General features: G+C 44.3%; 1 protein-coding gene across 41 annotated transcripts in view; it reads right to left on the bottom strand.

Annotated features, from left to right (window-relative positions):
• Positions 1–20,319, bottom strand: part of SORBS1 (sorbin and SH3 domain containing 1) — a 1,860,906-nt gene that overhangs the window by 334,236 nt on the left and 1,506,351 nt on the right. For 37 of the 41 annotated variants that reach the window (XM_078643144.1, XM_078643174.1, XM_078643143.1 and 34 more), the window contains 2 exons: positions 15,465–15,579; positions 11,640–11,723 (listed from right to left, as the gene is read on the bottom strand). In XM_078643144.1, the coding sequence (XP_078499270.1) occupies positions 11,640–11,723; positions 15,465–15,579 (199 nt within the window). The remainder of the gene's footprint in view (positions 1–11,639; positions 11,724–15,464; positions 15,580–20,319) is intronic. The other 4 variants (XM_078643150.1, XM_078643159.1, XM_078643160.1 and 1 more) reach the window with 1 other exon arrangement.

The following is a 20,319-nucleotide window of genomic DNA, read 5'->3' as shown; positions in this document are numbered from 1 at the left end:
CCCCCTCTGGATATTTTGAAAAACAAGCAAGCAGCAGAAGACAGCCTGACTTTTGACCTCTGTCTTTAAAGAGCAGCAAATGTCACAAGATAAATACAGAACCAAAAGGCATCTTACATTTATAGCCTTGACATACCCCCATAAATCTAAGTTTTGGGAAACACTAGAGCTAAAATTAGCTAAAATTAAAGGAATGTCCATACACTGTAAAATGTAGAAAGGTAGAAAGATTAAGTAGCCTATTTATTTATAAAGTTTTATATAGCGCAATCTTGATCCCGAAGAATATCGGAGCGCTTTACAATTTGAGGCAATTGAATAACTTCCCACCCTATTCCACTATAAACCAACATCCCACGATGGAACTAAAAATACAAAATTAGATTAAAAAAATGTAATAACTACTACAATTTTTTACACAGATAATAAAAACAAAAAGTTAGATTCAAAACAAATGCCCCATGGAGAACTCTGTCCACATCCAACCGTGATGAAAAAGAAAATGTCACTTGCTTATACTTTAGATTTGCACTGCTGTGCTTATTCGATTTTAGACTTATCAGTAGCACAACAGACAAATGCCACAAAAGTAACAATTCACAGTAAACTGCCTCCAAAGGTCAACTATGGTCCGTTCTGCTATGAGTTAACTAAAGAGATCCAGTTTCCTGGTGTTGTTCTTTGTATTGCTGGCGCCGTTTCTTTGTTGATTTTCAGATGCCTGTAAAAAGCTCTCCTGCAGATCAGCAGAGGGACCTTTTATAATGCGCGCTCTGGAGGGCCCCCTGTGGGGCGATAAAATGACAATGTGCACGGCTGCCCAGGAGCGCCTGCTAGAGGGAACAGTGGTCAGGAGTCTGGTCTCAACCGATTTTGATGTGATATGGCAAATTGTATGCTCTGCTATTAGAGTCAATTTGGTAATCAATGAATGTAATGATTAGATACTAAAGCGTAATTGATAATTATTGAGGTATATCCCTGGAAGAAGCCAGAGATAACTGTATGTCAAAGAAAGACATACAGCTCAAACATCACGCTTTTACTTGCTCCTAAGGCACTAAGAGACGAGTAACTTAAAAGTAGTTTGTAGATCCTCTAATAAAACATTAATTGCCATGAACACCCTAACCAGGGCTTACAATAACCTTGGCTCCGATCCGGTTAAGATTCTTATGCAGAGAGACGTGTTGTAGTACTAGTGAGAGAAAGTTACGGATAGCTGGTCCGCCACGGTTAGTCCAGCGGAAAAGAGGTACAAAGAGAATTTACAACATAAGAAAACAGTGTCAAACCCTTTCATTGACATGGGCGGCCCCATTCCTTCTGAAATGCCACTGATGCGCAGTATGAAGAGCGCCTTTGTGTGGGTGAAGTGCTGCATGTACTACTCCAAATACTGCAGTGGAAACCGTTCTTCAACTTTTCCCGATGATCTCATATCCACGGCCATCATTTAACTGAACAAAGCTCTAGTTTTCCTGTCCTTCTAGAAACTGAATTAACCCGTGAATCAACATGCTCACACAGCAGAACTCCTTTCCAAGGTTCTTTGGCTTAAGAACTTTGGCTTCTGAAGATGTCAAGATTGTAATCGCCTGTATGTGGAATCCAACATTCACTCAACAAACAAGCAAAGCAAAGTGAATGAGTCTGACCTTCTATTAGGCAAAGTGCTTGGTAACTGATGGGCAGGTTTATGTGTGTGTCGTTGTGTGTGACACAAGACATGTAGATAAAGTATCTTTACTGATTGAAATAAGGAACTTAAAGTCTCATGCAATAATATTTGGATTGTGATTCCAACTGAAGTCACAGGTCATTGGCAATGACCACCTCTCAAGTTGAGATAGCAACTAATTTGTATCGGAAGGCCAGTTACTGCTCATACCATGTGCTTCTAAACAGAAAACTTTTTTTCATAAAACAGCTCCTGTTTCTTTAAATGACATGGGCTATTTAAAAAAAAAAAAAAGTTTCTTGTTTGGGAAAACAACCACATGGATGAGAGACTGCTGCTGTCCCATGCAGGCCACCATCCCTGCATATGCAGCCACTAACAAGGGGGTGCAAAATGCGATCTGCCTTGTTTATATTCTTTTGGCAGGTAATTCTGCGATACCCTATAACATCATAAGTATACATAAGCATATCATCATATACATAGTCTCAATGCACATCAGGGTGTGCAATTTCCACCTCCTTGGTTTGCGAACAGAGATAGTACATAAGGATCTTTGAGAGGATAAGCCCAAACCCAAGCAGGTATGGTTTCTTATATGGACTCACACTGGCAGTTAAATAGGCCATGGAATCCTAGACAGTAGTACTGTCAAATCTAAAAAAAATTGTAAGCCTGTGAGGCCCAGACCCTCATCACTGCGGTGGCCACATCAGTGAGGTAAAATGGCCACTGGAGGTTGGTCATGATTGAGGTGAATCAAGTAAGCCAAGGAATTTTGCATTTTCAGGCACCAGGAATTGTTGACTTCGTTTATAAGTGAAAGAAGGAGAATTGAGTCGCCACTGCTCCTCTTCTTCCTAAAGTAGCACAGATCAAACTTTTGTGTTTAATCTGCAGTTAGCTTAGCTACATGATGAAATTCAGATTGCTTGACAATCATCTGGATAACATCTGGATTTAGGAACATAACACACATGGGTCAGATCATATGACTTAGCACCGGTTCTTAAACTACAAACAAGAGAATGCATCATACTATTCTTTTGCCAATGTTGTCTCAAATGAAAGTAATTTCTATGTACACGCTTTCATGTACCTGGTGACTTAGAGCTGGAGGGGTACACAGTTACATTTTGCCAAAACTCTCTTAAAAAATATGTGGATGTATTTTGGTTTACATAACTTAAATCTTTAACCCTGGATTCTACTGAACTCCTTCCTTTCAATTTTTTATTCGAAAAAGAAAGGGGAGCCTCAAGCTTGGAACCATTTATGTTTAAAATGTGGACAAACTACGAAGAGTGCAACTTCTGTTTTCGATCCAGAGCAGTTCACTTTTACATATTTCCTTAGTACATAATGTTCACACTTTAGATTTCTCAGCTATTAATAGTTTGTGCCAAAATCGCAGTCCCTGTCTGGCCCAAATACTTAATCACTTCCAAGTCCAAATTCTATCAAAATATGACTGTGAAGGAACCTGCAAAAGCTTCCGTATCAAACCTCCTCTTGTCTGTGAGCAAACATGCTGTTTGCGAGTTTGAATCACTTCGCCTGACAAGAATTGAGACAATAAGACATTCGTGTTTGAAAGTTGACTTTTCAAATGATGATTCTTCTTTAGAGATTTTCATGACCTGAAGAAGCAGATACAAGCCCGTACAACAGGTGTTGGCAACTTCAGGGTCTGTATGATTCCAAGGCTTGTGTATATATGATTCACTTTTTGACAACTCTAATGTTTATACTGATAATGTACGAATCTATATGATGGATATATTTTGTATCAGAGAACTGTTTACTTTTTTAAATACAATCGCGTATTACAAAAACGAATTTTGCTGTATTGTTGATTTGTGCGTAAATTTCGACTCCCCATGACTCCTTCTCTCTTGTTAAACATATGTGTCAGATAGATAACTGATCAGTGGGTGAGTGTGCAGGGCCATGAACTTGGATTATCCACTGTGTTTTAGAGTAATGATGTATTTAACCAAATTTAAAATGCAACAGCCAGTTCGCTGAAGAAGCAGAAAGTGAACCTATTATGAGGAGTGGCAGATTCTTCTAAAACAGACAGGATGATACGAATGGCAGTTTTGTTTCCTAACTTGCCTAATCTATAGGCATTTTCATCACTGACAACAACAATGCATTTCAACTTCAAAAGCAAATGTAACTGTATTTAGCCATGGTCAGCGTCTGTTTAGTGCGAATTGGGTTGGGAAAGAAAACGTATCTCACATGAGGGACAATCCCGACCGTTATCAAATAGTAGGGACATTTGTCTCTGGAGCCTGAGGCCAGATGCAGTGAGATGTGATGTGAGATGATCCTGGCGTGAAACAGCTGAGCCATGCGAGGTATATTTAGATCATGTCTCACTGACGTCTTTCACTTGACAGATTTACCAATCAGTGAATGATTCACTCAAGTGTTGTGCTTAACACCCAGAAAAGCAGACGCTGACTCTACGGCAGCAAAATTGAAAGGAGACGAGTCATCAATGCAGTGCTAACATGAGATGTGGTGGAGGCCGGCTGGCTGACTGTGGAACATGTATGTCTGAGATGTAATCCCCTTCCCCCGCTTGTAACATTGGTGTTCGCTTTATCACTTACTCTCCTTTGAGCCAGTCCCAATGTCTGTCAAATTTAGGAAAGCTTAGAAACTCAAGTAGGACCTTTCTTTCTCTCTGAAGATGAATACAAGAAAATGTAAACATTGACAGAATATTTAGTTCTGGGTATTGCTCTATACCTTTCTTCTTACTCTCCAGTTGTCGATTGAGCAACATTGCGCTTTATGGATCTTAAGTTGCACTTACATACGCCCCACAGGTGTGCGCCCAACGTGTCATGAAATAAAGAATAACTAAAAAGACTAGGGAGAGGTATAAACACCAAATGGCACCCTTCCACTGGGAGTTATTTTTTTTAAACACGCGGTTCAAAAATCTTCTTTACTCCATTCATTCACCTCGAAGGTCAGGAGCCCCACCTTCTGTAGCTGTGAAGAATGCAACATACTTTGCGCCCACCCCCGAGCTGAAGGGAATTTCTAGAGCTCCTGAATTTGTGACGCAGTTATTGAAAGGCCTAAATGTTTGCTGAAAGTGGCACATTTTGTAATTTTGGGAGCAATAGTGCCTTAATTAGGCCAATGTAGGACAGTAATTTTTAGATTAAAGGGATTCAATCGCCCCATCAGAAATAGCAAATTCAATGCGTGCTTGTACTTTTAGAAGCCGCGGGATAGCTCTCCTCTGACAACGATGGTTTGGAAGGGGGAGGCGGCCAAGCTGTTCATGGCCACCCACACAGTGCACCCTCCGCAGCTGTTACTGCTGCAAATATTTAGTGAACCACCTCCAAGGGGCTGGAGAAGCCTGGGTGACCTTGAGCAGGATGATGGAGGGGCTGCTGCTGCGCCTCCCTCTGGTGCTATTCGGAAGAACTGTGACGCTAGTCTCGGGCAGAAAGGAGTTTAGTGGATCTAGGGTCCAGTCAGAAGGAAGGGGTCGAGTGGACCGAAAATTTGGAAACATCACGCAGTAAGTCTGGTGTGAGACCCTGGTGAAGGAGCGGCCTGGAGAGCCGAGCAAGATGGGTACATCAGTCAGAGGGTACCGACAGAAGTTCTGGTCACCATGGTACGGCTCCCTTGCAGACGAGAGGTGTGAGCGCTGAAGGTACCGACCCCCCGAGAGCTGGGAATCCAAATGGCCAGCAGGTGGGTTACGGGCGTTCTGGAGGTGGGTTGCTCCAGACTTCGCTGCATCATTTTTTTCTAGAGAATCATCTGCAAACAAGAGCTGCAGGTCCCAGGGACGTTGCGGGAGGCTGGTGGCAGCCTACATGAAATGCCAGCAGAGCGAGACCTCGGTGGAGCTTGGGAGGCCCCCCAGAGACCTTTCGATGGTGAAGAGGTCTTCGGCACAGGGTAGAGGCCCAGTTGCATGCTCACTCTTTGAACTTGAACAGGGTCTGAGGCAGCAAATGGAAGCAGATGGGACTGTAAGTGGTATAGGGGGCCTTGGAAAGGTTGTGGGTGAGGAACAAGGGGCAAATAAGATCTGTACAGGTGGTGGAGCACAAGGCTGCTCCCAGGTCAGTAGTGGTAAGGATCAGAGAGCCTGCAGTACCTAATGAGAGGCATGCCAAGGGGTGTGGCAAAGGGCCATGGGATGGTTTGGTAACAGATGTACACAGTGACATCAGGTGGGGTGAGGCTTCCTCTTCAGGGGTGCTACTGGCAGCCGAAGACAGAGGGACCAGCAACTACTTTGACATTTTTGGTGCGTGAGTTCGACTCAGTGGCAAAGTGTGGCTGGCTAGCAAGTGACAAGTTGGGGGAGCTGAATGGTTTGATTGATAAGATGCTGCAGAGAAGGAAGTGTAAGGTGTGTCTGGTGCAAAAAGTGTTGGACCATTTGAATTTTGCATGTATGGTGGAGGACCCGGGCTTGCTTTTTACAGAAGCATTGCCGTTGCGAAGTGGGGGGCTGTAAAGCCTTCTTGAGCCGGGTAAACGATGATTTGTTGGTTTGGAAGCATTTTTTTGTGAGTTCTAATTGAGTGACCATATGGCTACAAAATGACCCAATGACTTGGCTGGTGGAAATATTTTGGGATGCCTCGGGAGCAGGGGATTTTAGGGTGTTCTAGGAGGGATGTTGGAGCATGTAGAGCTGGCCCCAATATTGAGAGGTCAAGGGCCATAATACTGACTTTCTGGAATGTCTTCCATTGCTGGTGCTGGTGCGATTGTGGAGTGATGAGTTCAGGAACAGGAAGGTGACATGTGTATCTGACAATGAAGCAGTTGTGCAGGTGGTGAACAGGAGGACTGCTTCTGATGCTTGGGGATTGAAGATTCTTAGGAGAATTGTTCTTGCTCTGCTTGCAGAAGAACATCTTGTTTCGAGCTAAGCACATTGTGGGACTGGACAAAGGAGTGGCTGATGGACTTTCTCGTTCACAGTGGGAGAGGTTCCGCGGTTTGCTATGAATGCGGCTAAGGAGGGTCTTCATGTTCCTGAAAATGTCTGGCACATCGGGCTGTGAAAGTATATATAACAGAGGAATATTCATCGGTGAAGTCCGCAAGAAAGACTTAGCAACACGGATGGAGGGATTTGCAGCATCGAGTGCCAGACGGCTTGGCAGTGAGAGGGTTGGGTCATGGATGACATTCTGGAATTTATTTTTGGCTAAATAGAAAGGGGCTTCTCTGTGATTATCATAGGGGGCAAGTTGGCAGGTATTCCATTGGAATGGAACATGCAATAGGGGTATAACCCATGAAGAGAAGAGCTGGGTCGAAGAGTGTGAGATTGCTGGTCACAACTGCATGGCAAGGTACCCTGTCCTAAGGTGTCCATTTTTTATCAAGATCCTGCGGGCAATAGTAGAGCAGGTGAGTGTTGAGTGCACTTCCACCAGGGCGGTGCTACTCTTCAGAGCACTATTCAGATTTATGTTCTTCTGCGCCTATCGGGTTTCATTGCTGGTAGGTGGGAAAGGAAGTTCAGGGATCATTTTGACGACTTGGTGTGCCATACAAAGGGTTTTGAAGTGCATTTGAGGAGGTCTAATTCTGACCAGAAGGGTAAGGGGCAGTAGTGCGCTTACACTATTCAGGTGAGGCACAGGTTTGCCCTTGGTTGCAGTTGCAGGCCTATTTGAAGTTAAGGAGCTGAGGTTAGGGACCCATTATCTTGCATGAGAACGGATCTGCACAAAGTTCGGGATTTGGTGCTCACTCATTTTGGATAGGGGCAGCGACTCAGGGTTTCCGGATGGGGATGGAGGAGACAGACTGAAGGGTTTGGTGTGGGTGGTGGGACAGTTGTGTGTGAAGTTATGTTTGCTAAGTAATGAAATACGAGTTTGTTTGCTTTATTAGCAGATTCTCCTTGTGCGAAGTCTCACTGGAAGATATATGAATCTGCAGGCAATCCCTGGTGAAGTGGGTGGGAGCAGGCCAAGAGGCAATTTGGAGGGAACCAGCAAGGGTTGAAAAAAGATGGTGCAGTGGTTTGGCCTTGGTGGGATGTGTTGGGACAACTGGTGCCAGCCTAGTGGTAGTACATGACAAAGGGGAGCAAGCCCGATGGTTTGGACATCCATCTAGGGTAGAATGATATGGTGAAATCCACTGGGCTGGATTTGCTGAAGTCCATGAAGTGGGAAATGCTGAAGGTGAGCTGGGTTTCCACAGATGTTTTCTGAACTAGGCTGCTGCAGAGGAGGGTGTGGAGGGGTCCGCAGTGAAAGAATGAGATAAACAGAGCCAAGAAGGAACTGAATAGAGAGATGACTGGTTTCTACACTGTGAGAGGGGTGAGGGTGATAGCACATCAGATAATTCTTTTTGAGTCCTGCATTTATTCAGGCATGATGGGTGCACTTGTTTCAGCAGGGCAATAACCTGTATTTAGAAGGTTGACAGGGTAACAGGCAGGGCGGATGAAAGACTGTGAGAAGCTATGAGTTGGCAGGGGGACAGAAATAACACCTCAGGGTGGGTCTTTCAGGTGGCGAAAGAAGGAAAGCTCTTTGGCTGATTGGGGGAAAGATGGCGGTGTGTAAGAACGAGCAAAGACAATGGAGCTAAGATTTGTGGCAATGATGAGGGCCTGGTCAAAGAGTGGGCAGGCTCGACAAGATGGTTAATCTGAGTCTTGGTGCGAGGACCACAATGACTCATGGCATTTCAAATGTTGTGTGCTGTTCAAAAGAGCCATGAAGGAAGGGATGCTGGGAGTGGGAGTTACTTAGGGGAGGTGGGTTGGTTTAGAACCTTTGTTAAACCAGTTGACATGGTAGCTCATCCAGCTCAGCTGAAGGGTTAGGTATTCTGCTTTCCAGTAGTTAATGAAGCAGCCTTTTGCATTCAAAGTAACCAGAATGGTGTGATCATTTCCTCCCAATCAGGGTTCTGAGCGTGGGCAGCACAGAGCGCTCGGTGCTCAGAGAGGATAGAAGGAAGGTAGAGAATGACGGATACAGTGACGCGGCAGCCGTAGAGATACCTATGTAGCATTAGCACGTAAGGCAGCAAGCACACTTTCCTTTACACCCACTGTCAAGCTGAGGGCCCCTGCCTACCCTGGTACATGTTGTTGGGGTTGGATTGGGTGTTTTATTGTTGTGTAATGTCGATTAAGGGCACATGGAGGAAGGCAGACTGTTTAGGTGATTGAGGGAAAGGGGCTCGGTTGTAAGAACAAGCAATAAAAAACGTAGCTACGATTTGGGGCAAGGACAAGGGCCTGGTCCAAGAGCGGACAGGCTCTGCAAGATGATTAATGTGGGTTCAGGTGTGAGGACCACAAGGGCTCATGTAATTTCAAAGCTTGTGCACAGTTTACACATTTATGGGGACAGTGTTATGGGGTGCCAATTACATAGGGAAGGAAGGTCATTTCTTCTTAGCCCATTTGACAGGGTAGCTTACGCAGCTCAGGCGTGTGCACTCTAATTTCCAGTAGTAAATAGAACCGCCTTTTGCAGTCAAAGTATGCAGAGTGGTGTGATAATTCTCTCCTAATGAAAGACATGACAACATCTGCTTTTAGCAGTTAATGGACCAAGTGATGTAGGGAGAATTGAGGTTCCCGTAGCAGTGCAGAGCACAACTGAGCTTCCATCTCCAAGGGCTCAAGGAACTTTCTTGTGCTACCTGGACTACCCAGGAGGTCTTAACATTCACAAGTGTGCACTTAATTTTCAATGGCCAAGAGACTTAAACAAACGCCCAAAGTCCAGATGTTTCCAAGTGGTCCTTTTGAAAACTTCAGATCTGCCCAAGCCCTGCCTGGGCCAGCTCTGACATTCATCACAGTCTCACTCAGCAGTAAGTATATCTTTGATCACACCAAGGTGGACAGTACAAGAGGAAGCAAAGACATGAATCAGGGGCATGCTTGCAGACAAAACGTCACACAGACCAAGAACAAAACAACTATAAGGCTATTAAATATAAAGAGCTTGAAGATCTTTGGACAAAGTGTTCACAGAATCTGGCATCCTAGAGACAGTTAAAGTCACTTCTGAGGACACCAAGTAGAGGGATGATAATCAGCTTCTGTATCCCTCTTTCATCAAAGAAATCTTTGGACAGAGAGATCTTTAGTCTGAAAGTACTTTAAGGAGAGGATGTGGTATAAGGGTCTGAGCTGCCAACATCGGAGCTGGATGGAACCAGTTACGAGTCTCTGCATCAGTGTCAACATCCTGTGATTCTGGGCAAATCACATAGGGCCTGATTATGACTTTGATGATGTGGTGCCAGGTGTGCTGCACCGCCAAAGCTGGGGTCGGGCTGCCAGGCTGATTAGGAGTTTCCTCTTGTCTGGTGGGCTTTTTTGGGGGTGTTCTCAGGGCAGTGACTCTAAAAGTGGGCACTGCAATGAAAACGTCATGATGAGTTCCTGAACAGCATGGACTGAAAAGTCCATGCTTTGCAAGAACTGGGGCCCCCTTTGTTTCCTCTCCACTAGGGTTTTTATGGAGGAGGACCGCCATGAAAACCATGGCGAAGAGGAAACTCCTAATAAGCTAGGCGGGATTGTGGCGGTCCCACCAAGCATATTGATTCCTCCTGACCGCCGCAACACTGCCAGTGAAAGGTGGTTCCTTGGCAACAACGGCGTGGCTATGGCGGTCCGACCGCCCTAATCGTAACAAGACGGTCAGGAGACTGCCGCCATGCCCCCACGAGTCTGCTGGTCCACGAACCGCCAGACTTGTAATCAGCCCCTCAATCTCCCACTGTCTACAATTCAGCACCTTGAGACCCTCACGGATGATTTGCTGTGCTTTACAAATCCTGGATTTATTTTAAGACGCTCTGGCTGACAACACTCTTCATGGCATCGGTTCACTTCATAAAAAAAATACATGCTGATGTTCTGTAACTCAAACGTCAATCAAGTTAGCCCACAGTAGCCACTGAATATTCAATTGTATGTAGGTATTAGTTCTATTAAGAATTTAGAACACTGAGGTTAGATGGAAGTTCAGTTATACCTCAAATTCCATCTACTGTATTCTCTGTGCTATTATAGCTACGACGGGATTCTACAAAGTCCATCTACAACTAAAAAGGTGCCCTTATAGCCCTAGAGGCACTGTAATACCACTGTGATTGTTATGTTTAGAGGTGTTTGTGAATCCATTTCCCTCATAACTGCTTCCTGAAAATGACTTGTCATCCATTTTCTTGCACTCAACATAAAAAAAAACACCGTCAGGTAACAAAATTAGCAAAATGTTTCTTTGCATTTTTCACCTTTTTTTTGCCCGGTTGTATTTCCCTCTCAGCAAAACCAAAGGGAGGGTCCTAGACAGTCATGTGCTAGCAGACTGCTTCTGAAGAAATTGAAGGAGGGCCACAGAAAATGGGGTCCCTTTTTATCAATCACCTCAAGCAAGAGAAAGTTCCTGCTTCAATAGCCCTCCCATGGCCCACAACACACCAGAGAGATACTGGGAGCTGGTGGGCCCTTTGTGGGCCCGCAACAATAGCTGTGGCCAGCAAATGGACCATCGTGATGAGTTGCCAAGCACCCGGCACTCCATCCATGGCGCTAACTTTGTGTTACGGCCCTGCTCTCATGTTACAATGAAGGATCTATTCCCAACATCATTATACCCAGTTATAAACCAAGCACTACCTGTGCCTGGATACTCACCCACCTTAAAATGACTTTTGATAGGCCATGATCTCACACACGTCTGTGACTGACCGCAACGTGTGTGGTGGAGTATACCTTGGGGCCTTTGTGTAGCTTTGACTGCATTAGTTATAGGGAGCAGGGTATGTGTTCAGCACTTTACAAGGTACAGATAAAATGATTAATGCAGCAGCTAGGCACATTAGCAACGTGTATTTCAATTAAAGCAACAACACTGCAAACGGTAGTTGTTACGTGATCTATAAAACTTACCGGTTTCCCAAACTCCAATTCCGAAAAGAATTTATACCAAGGTTCATTCGTTAAATCTACCTCTTCGGGGCTTATATCACGAGTCTACAGAACCGGTGACAGGGAAATGCAAGAAAGAGAAGGATAAGATTATGAAAAGATCACAAAGGAGAGGGACGTTAGAGATGCAGGTGTACCGTCAGCAGCTTTGGAAAGTGGGAATGCAGATATATGTATGTCTATAAAGCAGTTTGTGGATTGGCACAACACCATGACTATATTCTCTGAGGCTTACAAAGGTTGTCAGCACCTCAGGCATTCCTCCACGCTGAAACACAATTTATCAAAATTGTGCCGATTGGAGGAGAATTGAGGAGTCTAGATCTGATGTGTGGCATTTTGACAGCTATATAGTCTCTGAATTTGAGACGCGGTGTAGATGAGATTACTGTGGTAAGCAACAGCAACAACCCAATAGGGTATTTTGTCGCTGGGATTGACGTTCGTCCATTTACAAATCTTTGGTACCACTGCATCTCTAACGGCACATGAATATGCGAGACACCATGCCATACAACGTAAGCAGAGTGTGATATGGGTCTCCGGCTCAGAAAGGACGCACTCTGGAAATCAAACAATTTTGAATTATCTTTACACAGTGACTACAAAGACAATGTACAAGACTGTTTGTTCACCCACAACAAATGCTGGAAGTCAAACAGGAAGAATGAAGGGATATTAGAAAGGACAGGAAACATAGACTGAAAAAGAAACAGCCCTCTATTTTCTACCGGGATATGACACAGATTGGAGCTGTCTCAAGCACTGCCAACAATGACTATAGCCTTATTTTGCATACCGCTGTATACCGTATTGGTACTCAACCTCGCTGCATTATCAACTTATGCATAGCGTTAATTCCACTTGAAGCCAATTAATGTGGACCATTTAAAAAAGAGATGCAGACTTTTGGCTTTAAGAAGCATTGGGCCTGATTCAGAGTTTTGCAGACAGGTTACTCTGTCAAAAACCAACGAAAATCCCGTACAGCTTTACAAGTGCATTAGATCTGTGACGTTTGTGACAGAGTAACCCGTCTACCGAACTGAAAATAAGGCCCTTAGTTTTCCAAAAGTCTTTACAGGTTTTGTCTCATGCCATTGGCTAATGTCCTTTTTTCTGCAGATGCGAAAGAAATACAAAGACTGAACATTCCGCAAAATGACGACATTTCATGTACGGTAGTGATGGAGATGGGCATCTTTCAGAGCTCGTATAGGCTTTCGCAATGTGTACTGTCTTCATCGTGGAGCTGCTTCTGCCTGACTTTTACACTCATCTCAGACTTTATGATTTTTAATACTGGGCTTAAAGGGTGGAATTTTCTTTTAAGAAAAGGGTTCAAGTTAGGCTGTGAAAATTAAAATTAGATTTAGACAACAGGTATTGGGTTAGAATAAAGACATTTAATTTAAGGGGAGACCTATGGAAGAATTGAAAAAACATTTAAAAAGATGCACTTTCAAACTTTCAGGTTTCAAACGCTATGCAAAATACATAAGCTGCATTACATTTTCAAATTAAAAGCCTTGAACTTAAGGTTTTCAGCTTAAAAACCTTTGTTTTCATACAGAATAGCTAGTTTCTATTAGAATAACATAAATCCTCCTTACGTTCAGTCAGACAGATTAGACAGGGCATCAGCAGTCCAATGAGGAGACATACAAGTACACTACGGGTAGTGGAATAGGTACCCTTAGTAGCTCTAATATTAACAGGACACACAATAGCAAGGCCATGATACCCCTGAATTACCTGATGTTACTTCTCTAGCTGGGTTGGTTAGGGGGTCCTATCTCCGGGTCCATGTGGCATCCTTAACTGCAGACGCATTGTCTAGCTAGCAGATGGCTAGACAGTCTTGCTAGACTAGAAGACTGCATCCACCCAGAACAAATATTGGGGGACTGGACGGCTGCCCGAAGGTGCAGCAGGTCAGTCGCCTAAAGTTAGTATACAGACCTGATGTATTAAAGGTGCACGGAATGGCCGTGCAGTATGTGTCTCCTCCAAGGTCCTTGGCACTGAGTCACCTTCAATGTCCTGGGCCTTCCCAAGATTTGTAATCTTGAAGTGGAGTAGGAGAGTCGATGACTCAGGCATGGCCTATCAACTATATGGCTATCTCTTGAGATAGCTTTCAGTTCTGTCTAAACGCAGGGGATTTTTCCAAGACAGGACATTTCCTAGAGCCGCTCTCTGCAGGTGTTGCTAAAGGCATCTTGTCACTTTTGCCTTCAGAACTGATCTCCCTTGGTTTAACATTGTAACTCAAGCAAACTTCAGCCGAACCCAACCAAGCCCTTGCCCAATCACCCTCCTATGCCAGGCACTTTAGTGGCCAGGCGCTACCCAAGCAAACCAATAGACAACCCTCCTATTGAGAGAGTGTACCTCTCAGTTACCCTAACCCTAGCAGGCTGTGTAAAGCACTGCCACCTAAGGGGGCCAACGGGAGCATGCACCAGTTTACGCTCACCCTCATATTAACTACATACACACTGGTGACCTAGTCAGTAAATTCAATCCCTCACCTAAATCTAAAATCACAGACTCGTTTGTACCGCAACAGTAAGTAGAATTGAAATTACTTATGCTACTTGTTTTGGCTGACTTCAAAAATATTTTTTCCCCAAAATGTTCATTCTCAGCAAAGGGAAATATCATCGCTTTAGTTCAGAAGGGCAACATATCAGAGAAGTCACTGTCCTACAGCCCTGGGCTGGGGGCCCGCTGACCGGATGCTCTAAAGTAAATTCAAACAGCTTCATGTCCACTGGTCCTCTCCGAACTAGGCATTTCGGATTTTGTTAATTGTTTTTAAGGAATGGTAACAGTGGCAAAATCATTACCTATGTAGGGCTATCATTCAGGGGATAAAGCTGTAAATACACGCACAAATAACATGGACGATTACTTCATATCATGCTATTCATCATCTTACTACACTGTGTAACGAGTCTGGAGCTGTATCACACATCTCCCAGCAGGAATCACTACAATACCCCTAAAGTGCGTGAGCAGACGACTATGTTAACTTTTAAAAAATGTTCAGGGTAGGTGTACATTCGATTAAAGCTCTGTGGCTGATAATTGCAACATATGCAAACATTTTCACACAAACGCAATCTCTACAGTCACAACCCTCAAAACAGCTCTTACATGTGATCAGCTAGAAGCAGAAATTCATATTCATTTAACTTGAAAAAGATAATTTAAGAAGATTATGTACCTCATGCTTTTCAGGTTCTAGAAAATGAGTTTGGGCACAGGTGACCTCGTGAATCTCAATTTTAGAACTTGCCATTAAGTGTTCATTCTCATTTCTACAGATCTTATCACACGACAAAGTGCGCTAATTTCGCAGCCTGCAATTCTGCATTAACCACATTATTCCAATTGCAAAATATTTGCCTTTAATATTCTGTTAATCGCCACTATAGTCTCGCTGTTTGCGACTGCATACAATCGCTGGCGACAAATATGCACAAGAGCGAAAAGCAGCTGCCGCCAAAACGCACAATTTCACGGTCTGCCAGACACAACAGACAGAAAATAAATGCTGAGCTGACAGCAGGCAGCAGCCACGATACAGTGTTCCAAAATGACAGTGTAAACGTACATAAAGAAGAAAAATCAGCTGTTAATCTGTATCATCCAGTGCTGTTACTTTGAGGGTTGCTCTGAGCACACTTAGCGAGTGGGCTCCATTCTAAAAGGCAGACACTGGCACGACACATTCAATGAACGAGACAATTCAATGACGACGAGACGGCGGGACGTTACCATGTTTTCATTGGTCAGCGCCGAGGATTTCCCCGGTTCGTATTCATATATGCTTTTGGGCTCCGCGCGGTATTTCCTAGTGTCCACCTTCTTATCCGGGGGCTCCCAGTCATTCCTGAGGATGAGAAAACCAATTACACATCAATTCCTTTGTTACCATGGAAACAGGAGGGCTGCTGTTGGACATGGCCCGCCCATGTTAATCCTCATTTAATCAGGACATACTTTAATCTAGAGCGCAGGAGAATGATGCATTTCGAATGTTTACCACGACAAGTCTGTTTACTACACTGCTCGCGGTGCAATCTTTATGGCTGTGGGGGGCTGGCATTTGAATATCTGTTAACGATTTTTAATTCAAATATAATACTTTAGCACAACTCAGTATTTTAAGGTAAATTATTTTAATAGTTGCAATATCCATTTTAAATCATGAATACACGATACATGAATAATAATGCAATATAACGTTTACTGTCCTGAAAAACGAGACAGCTGACAAATAACAGTAAAACCAACCCAAACACATGTATTGATTTGACTGGCCGAGACTCAGTCCGTATTTTAAATGGTTCGTCTTCAGCACAACAGATCGTACACAGCAGAGTAAAAGTGTAACGAGAACTTTCGTAGCACATTAATACAGAGAGTAGACGTCTTGTGTCGTCAGTGTGAAGGTAGTGTATGATTTTTTGTAACTGACGAATTTGCATTGTAGAAGTTTTGATAGTTTTACATTTAGTACCATTTACAGCTCTGCAAAAGAAAACGTAATACTTACAAAAGGATGCACAGAGACATGGCTTAATTTGTGCAGGTGCTTGCAGTTGGGGGGACATTAGAGTACCAGTGCTCATTTTTGGGGCCCAAGACCTATTTATCATCAACCAAGGTTGTCCGAGGGCAAGAGGAAACAGACGCAAATAGGACAAAGATGATAGGAAACAAGATAGGGAAAAATAGGGACGAAGGGAGAAAGATAGGAAACCAGCAGGGAGCTAAGAAAAATCTATGGGCCCCTCTACTCATTTTTTTTTTTACAAATTAGGCACAGAGACAATACCCAAAAGGACACAGCCTATTACTAGTAACAACATTGTGGATGGAAGGGAGGGATGAGAGATGAAGGAATTGGTAGAAAGTATAGGAAGTGAAGGAGCACAGGAGGGAGGAGGTAGAGGAGCACATACTGGCAGGGGGAGGGAATGATGGCACATGTGCAAATGGAAAGGTATTATTACCATAGGAGGGATTAGAGGAGGGGCGGGGATCGGGCGAATGAGAGCACGAGAGACTGCACAGGAGGATTGAAAGAGTCGAAGGGAGGGATTTGGAGAGTGAAGGAGGAAATGAGAGAGATGAGCATGGGGCATTTCTAAAAGGTAGCAGGAAGAATAAGCATGAGTGAGAACTTAGAACGGGGGACTTCAAAGATGTTATCATACAGACAGTTCTCACTCATGCTTATTCTTCCTGCTCCGTAATGGCGGAGGATCATCGCCCCACTGCCAGCAGATGATAAATAAAATGAAAACAGATTATATATAACTGTCGAAAGTTACTTACGCCCAACAGGAGGGGGCAGTCTGGGCCATAGCAGGGAGGAATATCGTGCTCTTATAACTGTGCACTTATGTTTCTCCAACCCAGTTGTATTGTACAGCCAAGTTGGGGAAACCCCAAAGGCTCCCAGGACCCGTCTGAATGGCAACAAGGCCACTCAGACCAATCCTGGTGCTGCTCTCATGCTAGAGAGCAGTGTCTCGATTGGGTGGGGAGCTTGTGCCTTTAGGCCTATCCACTTCTGAGCTTCCGGAGTGAAAGTAGCAGTAGGAAAAAGGTGGTTTGCAGCGGGAGTAGTTTCCCAACCTCTCCTCTCCCCCCTGCCCCCGCCGCCCTGTCAGTTTTGATTGGAGGCAGCCGCCACTGCTAACAGAGAGCACTGGATACATTTAGAGAATGTGATTGGCTGTCCAACTTTGAACAGTGCAATTCATGCGCTTTCAGCAGAAAACAAACGCCTGGATTCATCAGGATGTCTATCTTTATAGTGCTGTGCCCTCCTTATCAATCACTGCTTTTGGCTCTAGCCTATAAGTCAGATGGAGATCAATAATTACATCTACCGACAAGATCTCGGGTCAATAAGACTACATCATAATGCTTCCTCTTCCACTATGTCTATGATTGTACATTCTCCTTTGGCATTTGTAAAGAGAAAACTCAAAGCTTTTAAGGGGCGTTCATTGATTGTATTACTGGAAAAAACTGCTGTTTACAAGTTTGTAAAACAAATTTAAAACAAGCATTTACAATGCAATGGTCTCGGCATTATTAAAGGTAGAGCTATTGGCATTGCTTATGACATTTTTTTTCTTTTTTTTCTTTTAAAACATAAATAAATGGTATTGTCATTTACAATGGCAATAGGTGAGCATTAGAGAGTAGTAGAGATTATTTGCAGGCACAGAGCCACACACACAGAAAGCCACCCACACACACACACAGAGTCACCCACACACACACAGAGCCACCCATCCACACACAGAGCCCTACCCACACACAGAGCCCTACTCAACTAAACTCATTTAAACTATTTTTCCAAGTTGCTCTCAATATACGCCTGAGGCAAGTGTCTAAAAGTCACACGACAAATGTTCTGATGCAGAGAAACATCACCACTGTCACTGCTCCTTCGCAGCCTTTCCCATTACCATGCGTGTGCTGCTCAAACATTCTATTATTGTATTCTGGGATTTGTAGCCCTAGTGGCTCCATTTCAAAATAACACATTATCATATATCATTTCTAAGTGCTGTAATTAATTTATGTTAGTAGTATATAGCTTTATGGCACCCAATTTACTTATCATGTGTACAGACTCAGGAGGTTGGCCCGGCCTTATCAGGAATCAAACTCCTCTGGCCAATAGCGTTTCCCTCAGCAGCGATCACTCAACTCCCCAGGGAAGAAGTTTTCGATGAGGGAAGAAGTTATAAATGGGGTAACAGGTGCAATTGCGCTAGAGTTCAGTGGTCACCAAACAATGGCATTAAAGCCAGCAGTACTTACTTTTCGAGCTGGTGTATGAATGGCAATACCAATTTTAAATTAGCTAACACTGGACTAGTGTTATATATGATTTGTGATCTATTTGGGTTAAATTCACAAATTCCCGCCGCCAGAGATTCTGCTGATTCTATTGAATTGTAGGCCAACAACGTTTTTATTCGGTCAAATGAAACAAAAGACAAGAAAGAGCCTTTGAGCACTGGTGACAAAGGACCATCGCCTCGGGATTCCACAGAACAGGCCCTGGATATCAGTGTCTGTAGTTTCCTGCTCAGTTTTGTCACCGAGATACAAGCAGGTGTCTCTATACACTACAACCAGTGCCAAGGAACAAAGTAAACATTGTAGTTCAGTCATGTTTTAAATGTAATCCTCTGGTTTATTTGCATTGCTCTAATTCTGCCTCCCCCCCTTTCATGGGATGTTTGCTGTAGCTACTGGTGCGCGTGGCAACACGATTAAGGCAACAAATTATTCTCACTAACATTTGCCTACAACAGAGGCTACTTTTTAAAGCTGCAAATTGTTGCTAACTGGCAGCTAAACCAAAACATCAGATTTCTAAAAATGTGTTTTTACAGAACACTTCTTATCCAACTTCTGCCGTTTTTAAACGCTGAAAAATAGAGTGGGACAGAGAGAAAGATAGAGAGTGAGAGTGTGTGAGAGTGAGAGTGAGAGAGAGACAGAACGTTCAAAGGGGGCAGAGACATCGTTATGGACAAAAAGAAACTGACAGCGAGAATGAGAGGCAGAGAGAGCAAGAGATAAACATGGGATTAAGGCACCTCTAGATAGAGACTCGATATACAGAGCAAGAGAGAACAAGACAGACGAAGAGAGAAAACAAGCGTAAGTCTTTCAGAGGGCAAACACCTGAGTTCTAAAAAAAGATTTCCTAAACTGAGAGAAAAAAAACACAGGGAGAGTAACCCAGAGATCCAGAGGGAAATGAATGACGTAATGAGCAATGATATTTGCAGTGTTGAAAGGCAGCGAGTTGTGTGTACGACACTGTAAGGCTACATATACAAATACTGCCAAGAACTCGCCCGTTCGATGCAAAAAATAATTGAGTCTTGTGAATCTTGGTGCAACAAGCAATACATGAAACTATCCAAAGAGAATTGGTGGCACGAGGTGAGATCTAACAAGAGAGTGAAATATGATACGATTTACATCACAACACTTAAGAAAGGCATGCTTCAAGTAAGTCATGAAAGGGGGCTTGGCGAAGCCGCCGAACAAAATGGCCATGCGGCATTGAAGCTCCGCCAGTCTCCACCAGGCCAACAGCTATTTCCCCCAGAGATGCGGCCTGAACTTCTTCCTACCTGGCACATTCGTCTGGCTCGGCATGAGCTGTGACTGGCACTACTTCCAAGTCGCAGATCCGTGACGCCTGAGCCGCCTTCCTGTCACCCGGCTTAACCCGATGCGAAGCGGACGCAAGCCGGAGTTGCAGGCCCTGTCCCCGGGACAAAGCTGAAGGGGGACACGCAGCCAGGAATCTGAGCTGACCCACAGCGCACCATTGCTACGGAGGTGAGAGCGCCAGGCACGGGTCCACACGAGATACGCCCCCCCCCCCGCCTCAAATCTTACCTCCTCCGGGACGCGGTCGCTTAAGACTGCTCCTGACTCGCTCCACTGACTCCCAAAGGCCCCGCCGGGACAGGGAGGCGGCTGCCCGGTCGCTCCAGGTGTGGAGTAGGGGGGGAGGCAGGACAGACTTGAGGCTGCGGGCGCTCGGTTGCTCCCTCCTGCCCACACAGCCCAGCAT

The sequence above is a fragment of the Lissotriton helveticus genome, chromosome 5_1 (assembly GCF_964261635.1).
Source record: "Lissotriton helveticus chromosome 5_1, aLisHel1.1, whole genome shotgun sequence".
In the NCBI taxonomy this organism is placed as follows: Eukaryota; Metazoa; Chordata; class Amphibia; order Caudata; family Salamandridae; genus Lissotriton; species Lissotriton helveticus.
The sequence above is the reverse complement of the archived record's forward strand: the minus strand, read 5'-3'. Positions and strand labels throughout refer to the sequence as shown.